Genomic DNA, 10769 nt, shown 5'->3' on the forward strand with positions numbered 1-10769 from the left:
GTACTGCAATACTTGTACTGCAGTACTACTGCAGTACTTTTTCACAAGGGTATACTTACCAAATCACACAGCACGAGAATCCCAGCTGGCAAAATTGACTGCGGCCGCACAGCGTCACATGCAAACCAACAACAACGCACGAAATCCTGAATCTCACGTATCCACGCACGCATCCCCATGTTACGGGAAAAGAAATGACGTCATTTTCAAATGTTTCGCTGACTACAATTTTCTATTCCAAACCCTGTAGAAACAAGTTGATTTCTCAAAAAGTACAGGTGGAATCAAGCGAAAACTTTCACCATACATGGATTGAGGCCTGATGAACTTATGTTGCCAATTTCGGACACATTGGAGCCCGGCCATGGTCCAGTCGTAAAAAAAACAGAGAGCATGTTTTGCGAGAGGTGATTTTCAAAAAGCTTTAATATCTCAAGTTCTAGTGCAGCAAATTTCATAATTTTTTCATCAAAAGGAAGATTTTTAAAAACTTAGATAGTGTGGGAAGTTTGAGTTTACTAGCGGCACGCATAGCGGCACAAGGAGAAGGTAAAGATTTGACTTTTTCATGCACTCAGTTTCGGGCAGCCGTGGATGCCCGTTGGAAATTCAAATAGAACGGGGCGATAATGAGATGCAAATTGGGGTGCTCCACCGCGCCTGACTTCTTCCCGGGATATTCAAAACCTAGTTGAATAATCCACTTTTAAAATCAAGACATTTTCAGATGGAATGGAAGTTATTCATCCAGACAGAATCAGGCGCCACTTCTGATGAGTAAACCCCTCCCTAGTGGTCATTCCACTATAGACCGACATCCACGAGTCATACAGTCCACGAGTTTGACATTGAAAACAGGTCCATGAGTCCTACAGCTCACGAGTCATACAGCCCATGAGTTCGACACTATAGGCAAATAGAGCCCATGAGTTCGACACTAGGTAAAATCAGTCCACGAGTTCAACAAATATAGCACGGAGCTTAATGTGTCGGTCTCGTGGACCTTGTTAGCTTAATATCGAACTAATGGGCTGTATGACTCGTGGGCTGTATAACTCATGGACTGTATGACTCGTGAGCTGCATAACTAATGGGCTGTATGACTTGTGAGCTGTATGACTCGTGGGCTGTATGACCCATGGGTATCGGTCTCGTGACGTGCACCCCCTATTCGCCGGGTGCATTGCTTCTTACCTTTGCATACGCTGACCATGGAGGTACTACACGGATAATCGTCCCACGTTCCGCTGGAGTACATCCCGCCGCAATTCGTTTGGTAGTTGCCATTCGGCTCGCCTCCGTTCCAGTTGGTGTAAGTACTCGTACTACCATCGTACCACTTCCACGTACCATCCACGTCGATATCACTAAAACCTAGCAATGACATTTGATGTATTAAATTTCGCTGTTTCACACTAAATTGTTGTCTTATAATGGCATTCTGCGTATTTCATTTCAGTATTCCCCACTTGGTTATTGGCTGCGCACACATCAAATCTCCAAAGTAGCCACAAGGCAGTGACACTGCTGCATTCTAAATGTCCCCTGTACAAAACTACATCAAAGTGAAGGTAAGACTATTAAAAGAAATATTTTTCAAGTGTTCTAAAAAGCAAGGAAAGGTCCCAACATACAAACAAAGGAGGCCAGTTTTAATTACTCTAGCTATGACCGATCAAGGGGATACGATTGGTAAACTTGAAAATTCAATTCTTAACTCTTTGTTGTTGTTTTTTGCCAGATACTTAAGAAATCATTGCATGAAATGTTAAAGAGCATACAATATTCTAAGAGCAAAGTTTATTTCATGAAAATCGGTTTTGAAATGGCTGAGATATCCATCAACAAAGCAAAACAACGCGATCTAAATAATGGTGCATATGGTTCCACCTTTAGTTAGGATTGTTTTGTTTTGGATATCTCAGCCATGTTTCAAAACCGATTTTCATCAAATAAACTTTGAGTTGCTCTTAGAACTCTATGCTATTCCATATTTCATAAGAGGACACCTGGTTTCTCAATATCTTAAAAATGATCATTTTCAACAAACGTTGGAAACCTCAAGCCCCATCTCAACCGAAACTCTACCATATCCCCGTTAGCCAACGCACATGATCCCCCCCCCCCCACACACACACACAAAATGCATATCGCTATAAAGAGCTTCAGTGATACACATAATTTTACCGATATGTGCCTTGGAGTAGCCACTCATGACGTTTCTGACATGATTGTTGACTCCGCTGTCTGCTATGCTGGCCAGGTTCCCGCCTTGTGACTCGCACCAGCTCTGTGCATCCTCCCAGTTCAGACTGTTACTGTTGAGGTAGTAGCAGGCGGCGCCGTACTTCTGCCAGTTTCTGCGGCACTGCGAAGCGCCGTTGACGTAATCTTCAGTTAAGGGGAAATAATGTTCAGTTAAAGATATCGTTTATACCACTGGGGGCCATGATTTAAAAAATGTTCGAGATATCACATGTGATGCATGTATAGGTCAGTTGTATCACAAAACACCCTATTACATAGAACTTTTCGCAATAAAACCTAAAAATGTAAGGAGATATCATTACGTTAGTCTACACTCTTAAAACATCCGAGTCAGAACTGACCCGGAACTGGGTCCGCTGGGGTCACACACCGTTCCGGGTCAGAAATGATAAAGAATGGGGTCAGATATGAACCATTCAGAGTCATGAATTGGGTCAGAGTGACCCCATTCGGGGTCTTCATGACCAAATTCCAAGTTATTTTTTACCCGGTGTGTGACCCCAACGGACCCAGTTCCGGGTCAGTTCTGACTCGGATGTTTTAAGAGTGTACAAACGTTTTTGTTATAACTAGGAATATTGTTCAGATTTTGAATATTTAACAATACTTAAATTGATTATACTGATTCAAATTTCCACATTGGTTGTTTCTATGCCTAACTCATATTTTAGAACTATTTTGAAGCACTAAAGCTGGGTTTCTGTTTCATATGCAAATGCTAAGTGATGCCTTTAACATTGTTGAAGAATGATGTTTCATTTTTGTTTCTTTCTTCCTTTGTTTCAAAAATGTGCTACATGTTAATTATATATGTATATATATATATATATATATATATATATATGTATATACATATATATAACGATATGGCTAAATACACAAGCAGTTATAATTATGAACGCACGGTATCATGTTTATTTTTAATTTTCATAGGTGTGAATCGTCATAAATCAGATTAAAAATTAGTCGAATTAAATTCTCACAAAAAAAGATGAAATATTTTAAACAACTTTGCAGGAACCTATCAAGTTTAGAAGCGACATGTTATTGTTTCAATCACTTCCATTAGAGCATTTATTAACATATGACGGCAGAGGATTGACGCAAGGAATTAATTTTCAGAAACGTGTTCTTACTTTACACACGTTTGCAGAAAGTGTATCAACATTTTTCTTTTAATTCTATATTGTTGCCAGGTGAGTATTCTCTGTCATTCATCATGACACGCATAAACTGAAGCTGGGTGACTGAGATATTTCGGGGTTTTTTAAAGCTTTTTAGAGTGCCTCAAAATTCGCTAAAACTGTTCATAAAACTAAAGCAATTGATACACTAGTTATAAATGTTGTCTTTCACACGCACTGTAAACGGCTAACAGGATAAAAATCGGATTAGTTATTTGAATACACGCGTCTTAAAGGTGGGGCTACTTACTTGCATATCCAAAAATGAAGAGGAGTGCTCCTGCAAATACAATTAGAGAGACAATTGATTAATTGTTATTATCAATCTTTTTGTATATTATAATAATTTATTTTTGATAACATGAGAACTTTTAAATCTACAACGTGTTCATTTTCCCCTTGATATGTACAGAATATCACTACAAAACAATAAATACATGTACTAGTAAATACGTATCGACGTATCGTGGCGCCCAAATCAACTTTTGGTTAATGCATCATCGACAAAACTCAAATGTCCAAAAGATGTCAGCAACAGCAATAGTGTGCTAATTAACAGGTATTGAAGTAACTCGTCGCTCCGTTGGACAACGCACTCGAGGATGCTCCTTCATCGAAAAAAAAAAGGATGTGCGCCAAAACATAATAAATAAAAGCTTACCTATGACATGCATTGTTGAACCATTGAGATGAATTAGATGGTGAAACAGTGTTTTTCTTTAAACAAAAATTCTGCAAAAGTTGCGGGAAAAGGAATTCCGCCTGGTGCCATAAGTCCAGATTAGGAACCCCGTACGCTTGATTCTGGATCACCCGAATTTTGGTTCTTTCTACGCAGGGGTTGAGAGATAACTGGAGGGATTATACTCCTCGACCCCCTATTGTTTGTGGAAGTCTTCTTGCCCCCTACCGGTCCGCCAATCGAAATATTGAACCTTTTTTCCCTGTCAAACTTCATAGGCATTTACTTAAGTCTTTGAAAGTCACCAATGCGCAACTCATTTTGACCAGGTAATCGATCGGGGTAACCAATAGCATCTTTCAGCTTTATTGAGCTATACCAGCAGCAGGTGAATGTGTATGATTTGTTGTTTTTATTAAGGGGCGGGTGTATTCGTGTGTGTGTGTGGGGGGGGGGGGGTCGTTTATCGCTTTCTTTCCGAGAGGGGGTGCCTCAAGTGAACGAGGAGGGGGGGGGGTTGAAGTGTTGGTGGACTCATCCCCTCCCACAAGCACTCGCACACCGCAAGCCTTCCGATGTAGGCCTAGTGCTTCAAGCTGAGTGACACCTTCCGCTGATATTTGGCGCCAGAGTACTCATATCAGGGAGGTGGGAAGAAATCTTACCACCTCATGTTATAGCTATGTTCGTCTGTCGCCTCTGCTGCGCTGGAGTAAAGAAACTGTCATTTCCTTGAGCAAGTACTATAGTAATAGGGCCTATACAGTGAGACAGAGAGATAAGATTAAAAAACATACACGCATATACCACCTTCATTTTGTTTGCGTTTATTTCAATTCTTTCAATGATTCAAAAGTTCTTTTCACAATGAAACAATTACACACAAATATAATTGACTGCATTCTACTCATTAATGTTGCTTGATCACATAAATGCACGCATACAAAGAAACAATTGAATAAAGGAAAGCCATAACACCAATATCTTGATTAACACTTAACGTCTTGATTAAACTAGATCAAAATAAATGCATTTTCAACATTTCTCTACCCTCTTGTCTCGTTACGATTTTGCTTGTGATAAAGCTTGGTGTGTGTGTGTGTGTGTGTGTTTGTGTGTGTGTGTGTGTGCGTGTGTGTGTGTGTGTGTGTGTGTTTATGTGTGTGTGTGTGTGTGTGTGTGTTTTTAACCGAATTGGTCTGCGATGGGTCAGCGCTTCACTGGTTCCCGTGGTCGGTTGTCTGTCGGATAAAATAATAATAATACACTGTACTAATATAATACATGTAATGTCTTATTTACCAAGGGTAGCCTCTTCAGTTTTGTCACTGCTCTACCAGAGGGCCCTGTCATTATCATTACCCTAGCGTTGCCAGGTACCCATTTATACATCTGGGTCGAGAGGGACATGGTGAGTAAAACCATCTTGTACGAGGACGTAAGCACTATGGGCGAGAATCGAACTCGGGTCCTCCGACGCGGAGTCGGGAGTCTAGGTAATCTAATATACCACAGCGCCCCGGATATGGTACATGTTCAGCAGGGAGTGGATTTTATCCCACGACGAAGAAGTCTATGACATCTGTGATAGCTATCATATAATATATAATAGCTATCACAGATATCATTTTCAATGATATTATCATTGAAAATGCTACCGTGGACGCCCATGTTTTGCATGACAGAAATGTATGACCGACCGCCACCCATAAAATATTCATCGACTGCAGCCTGGCAACTCCGAATTGCTGCTGCATCCACACAATAATTACTTTTGTAGACCATAAACCTCCAATCACTGTCGACTGATATGAACACTAGTAAGATTTTTTTTTTTTCAGCTGAAGATTTATATGTTCTGTTAACAAGAGTTATCCCTTAAACATACAAAGGAGGGACCTTCTCTTCTACCCTATACAACTACACTGATGTACCGTTGTTCACAACGTATCACACATGCGTGAGAATTATCATTGAACTGTAACTGTTGGAGACAAAATATTTATTTCAAACGTCATACTTCTCTAAATTAACAATATTTCGAGTGGATTTCAGCTTATTTGTTTGTCTGTTTTTTTAGATGATCATCATGCATAAGACTACTCACAAAATTGAGCATCTATGTTTGCATCACACCTTGAATACAAGCAAAGAGGAAATTACATTAACTTATACTCAGTGAAAACTCTTTACGTTAACAGGAAGTTACTCATATCTATAATATAACTTACACTCAAAGAGTGCATCTTCTTACAAGTAACGGTGCTCATAATGAGCAATGCGGTGTATATCCACAAGGACTACTGAACCATCAGCTAGTGTCTTGGTATAATGAAACAATACTGAGAATATCCTACAGTACTAATCATACTGTATGTAATTAATGATAGTAATAATACTGGAGGATACATCCACAGACGAAATGAGTCAAGGTTTTTAAGAAAGTACAGAAGTGCATTGATATCAGGACCCATGTCTGGAATAAATTAGTCGGATACAAAACCTGATATTTACATTTGTGCTTTGTACAATGTATCGATCACCCTGATAGCCGGTTTGTGATAAAATGAATATACTTTACACCACATACAATGACATAGACTGGAACAAAACAGCATGGAATAGAATCGTATTCAATCATCGCAAGATTAAGCCTTCTCAGCGTATACACTCCAAGGTCATTAACATGACATATACAATTACATCAAAGGACACATCTGTTAATCGTATGAGGTTACATGATTATACAGCATGTAGTTGTGAGAATATCTGTAATCCAAAACCACGTCATAACTGGTGTAACTAAAAAATAAAGTAAATTTTACCTAAGTCGAAAAAAATGCTACTTCGAAGAAAAACAAACAAACAAACATCCCGGATGGACATAAATATGGCTTTGCTGTGTAAGTTGATATTCACGTAAGTGGAAGCATTTTGCTCGTACCCTTTGATTCGACTGAAAAGATGTTGACTGCATCTTGAACTTTATCTTAACCAGTGACATATCATTTTCCTACTCGAGATATGCTACCTTTTTAATGATAATAAATGCAAACAATGGAAAACTGACCAGAAATGTATGTAGCCTAATTCATAAATAGAAAATTGAGCAAAGAAAATGAGATTCCATCGGGATTCGAACCTGAGACCTCCGGATTGCAAGAGAATTGGTTGCAAAAGATGAGTATTATACATTTATACCTACATCATATAGGACACATCAAAATCCTCCTCATGAAAGGGTATAGATAGCATTCATTTTACCAAAGAAGACACGGGACTTGTCTGCAATAGATCTGTCCTCATGACGGAGGGTGAGTTTCAGACGGACAGAGCGCCACCGACCATCCAAGACATGACCAGTCTTTTGTACCATCAAGTTTTGCTCGTTACCAATAAATACATAAATAAATAAATAAATCCTGCCCAATAAAATGTTAGGATTATGACGAACAAGGTTCCATACAGCATAGTAAACTTTCAAAAGGAAAATACCCGAGCTTGATATAATACATACATTCACTTGACAGTAGAAAAATGGGTGAAGGATTGATACAGTATAAAGAACGATGTATGTGAAGTGCTATGTGTCATGTAAACATCATGAACAGCTTCCACACTCCAGTAGAGAAAATAAACACCAGTAATTGTAACCCTTGCTCAATCTTGTTGAACTTGAGAATTAACTTGTTGGGTTCAGTGTAACGCCTTACACTACCTGTCTTCATTTTACCACATATCAGGAAAACATTAAGAATGATACCTCTATTACATTTTGTGACATACGTCTGTACGTAGTTACCCTTCTAAACGAAAACACACAAACAAACACACACGCACACACACATACGTACACACAAAATATTTAAAGAGCACCAAAGCACTGCATGGTGGCGCCTAGTTGAGTACGTTGGTACGCTCTTTTCAGTTTTTGACCTTTGGGAGATTATTAAACTGACAGAAACTGGAAAAAAATTATAAAGTTACATTGTTTCATAACGGAACCAAATTATTATGACCAGTTGAATTTTTTTGAGAAACAGCATTTGAGGGAAACATCACAATTTAATAATCACAAACTCATCTTTGGAGGACATCTTCACAGTCTAAATGATTCTCTCATACATTTAATGTACGATAAGACAGAATGCGGTTGCTGGTGCTCAGCATTTGTTTTCCATTTCCATTTAAAGAAATAACACACGTAATACATTAATTTGCAATATAAATCACTGCATGTCATGTCTGGCAAACTTCACCAGAACGAGCATGCTGGTTCAATTTTCACAAAGGCGGCGGCTTTTTTTGTAACACGCTTAAGACTCAGCTTAGATTTCCCGATGTGTTAATGAGTTGCTCTATAGGATGTATGGTAGACTTCTGTCTGTTGACAACACTCTATCATTAATATTATTATTATTTCCTTTTCAGCCTAAATATTATTCTCAGTTGGATATCTATTTTGAGCCCGATATCCCTTTAAACCTTATTGTATCCTTTTCAGCCTGATATCCATTTCATTGAATTAACATCGATTTGTCGTCGTTGAAAGCAAATTTACAGGTTCTGTTCACGTTATATATTCTGTTGTCAGTAACGTTGAAAAATAGTTATTAACAACGTCATTTTGTACTGAAATATTGGGAAAAAGCAGAAATAAACCCAATCCAAAGCAAACCAAATACCACTTATATACAAACCTTCACTATAAGAATGTTTTCATTTCATGCACGTTGTTGGCAAGTATTTTTGAAGATCGTTATACATAAATTGAAAACTATACAAACATTATAAACAAACAGATGATCTATGACTGACATAACTAAAGTTACAGAGCTAACACATCATAAGGATCATAGCACTTTGAAACACACTTTGGCACAAAAAAAAAAAATACATATGTGTGGCATTATCTTTGACATGATCATCTATAAATGCAGCACTACATAGCAGATGTTGCAGGACTTATGCACAGTGAAACAACTTTAACAACAAACAAGAAACATACTCTCCAAGTTCATGTTTTGATCGCCTCTGGAATACACTGCCACCAGAAACGAAAATGCACTTTCCACAGAAAGGTATAGGCTTACCGAGAATGTATCGAACGACGACATAAATTCGTCGTCGGCAATAATTGTCCCAATTTTCTACTCTCATTGGCAAACGTCTGCCGAAGAATCCACACGACTATCATCACACACAAACAAACAAGTATTAGAATTGATACAATGTAATCCTTTTGGTCAATTACTCCATCATGGGGGTCCAGCAAATAGACTGCAGATAGAACCACCAAGAAGACAACCATCACCACCATGTACATCACCGCCTTCAGAGTAGGTGTTTGGACTGTAAGGAACCAGCGTGGGAGAACACGGGCGGCAAAGGCTTCCAGTTGGTTCCAGTCCTCTGCATCCATCTCCACCATCTTATCCAGTCGGCCGCAAATAATGGCGAGGGAGCAGAGCTTGAAGACCGTCGGCTGTTTGGTGCGAAAGTTAGCCATCCTCGTCTCCTTCAGCCGAGAATGCCCAGAGGGATCCTCTGAACTGAGAGGCCACTTGAAGTCATGGGCAATCACCGCAACATTGGATCTTCCTATACACACGGATACGCCGGGGGAAAAAATGGACAAAAATATCATGACAAAAACAGGTTTCTGCAGAATAATGTAACTGAATGACGCTGATAATTAATTAATAGATAGAGTAAATACATCTTTTTTTGCATGTCTGCACAAAAAATACATACATATTAAATATCTCTGCCTAGTATACTGCCGTGAACAATTAATTGCAAATTTGTCAGCTACAATCGACCATCTAAAATTTGGCCAGTGACTTAAAACTAATCTGCATCTCTAGATTTTTTATAAAAATTAAACTCGAAACCAAACATGAAAATCTTACCAAACTTCTTAGCTGCATGTCGGAGGAATTCATTGTAGAGGGCATCCGGTACATCAGTGATGGAGAAACGGCGATTGTGGATGGAGTGGCAGAGAATTAGCCCATCAATCTCATCAGCTGGTAGCTTGTAGTTCTCCAAAGCCTTGTTAGGCAGATTAATGAACCTAAATCGTAGACCACGAATCCCTCTGTCCAGTTTTGAAAGCAGACCGTGGATACTGGAATTTCCGGATGATGTACATACTCCTAAAGTCGACATGATGTTATCTGCTTCAGGTAGCTTGTGAGGACATTGTAAAGTAAAAACGACATTACAAATGAATGATTTTCAATCTAGATTTATTTCTCATTATTACTTCACAATGATCAAATACAATATACATCATTGAACAGAGCAATATTGAAATTATCAAAATACAATTAAAAAAAGAAATATAAACTAGCGACAAAAGTAAATGCTATGATATGAACATAGCTATTTTTCAATTATGATGGAACCAAACTTAGGTTCATACGGTAAAGACAGAAATGTGACGTAACCAACTAGGAGCAATGCTTATTATAAGGACTAGTCGGTTATTTCGGTTGAATGCGTTATTTTGAATATAACAAAACCAGAACTAAATTTTGGAGATATGAATTGTTCGAGGATTAGGATACTCAGTTTTTGTTGATAATTATGATTTTGCACGTGGAAAGAGATTAACATTCTACAAAAATTCA

The 10769-nt window shown here is 38.5% G+C and overlaps 1 protein-coding gene across 1 annotated transcript in view; it reads right to left on the reverse strand.

Moving 5' to 3' along the window:
* The window catches only part of LOC140241450 (uncharacterized), a 57650-nt gene extending 47345 nt beyond the window's left edge, over window positions 1-10305 (reverse strand). Inside the window, exons 1-4 of the mRNA XM_072321179.1 lie at window positions 10047-10305; window positions 9502-9735; window positions 2188-2391; window positions 1195-1374 (exon numbers count right to left, since the gene is read on the reverse strand). Coding sequence (XP_072177280.1) covers window positions 1195-1374; window positions 2188-2391; window positions 9502-9735; window positions 10047-10305 — 877 coding nt within the window. The remainder of the gene's footprint in view (window positions 1-1194; window positions 1375-2187; window positions 2392-9501; window positions 9736-10046) is intronic.
* Window positions 10306-10769: the final 464 nt, after the last annotated feature.

Source organism: Diadema setosum, chromosome 18 (genome assembly GCF_964275005.1).
Source record: "Diadema setosum chromosome 18, eeDiaSeto1, whole genome shotgun sequence".
Lineage (NCBI taxonomy): Eukaryota > Metazoa > Echinodermata > Echinoidea > Diadematoida > Diadematidae > Diadema > Diadema setosum.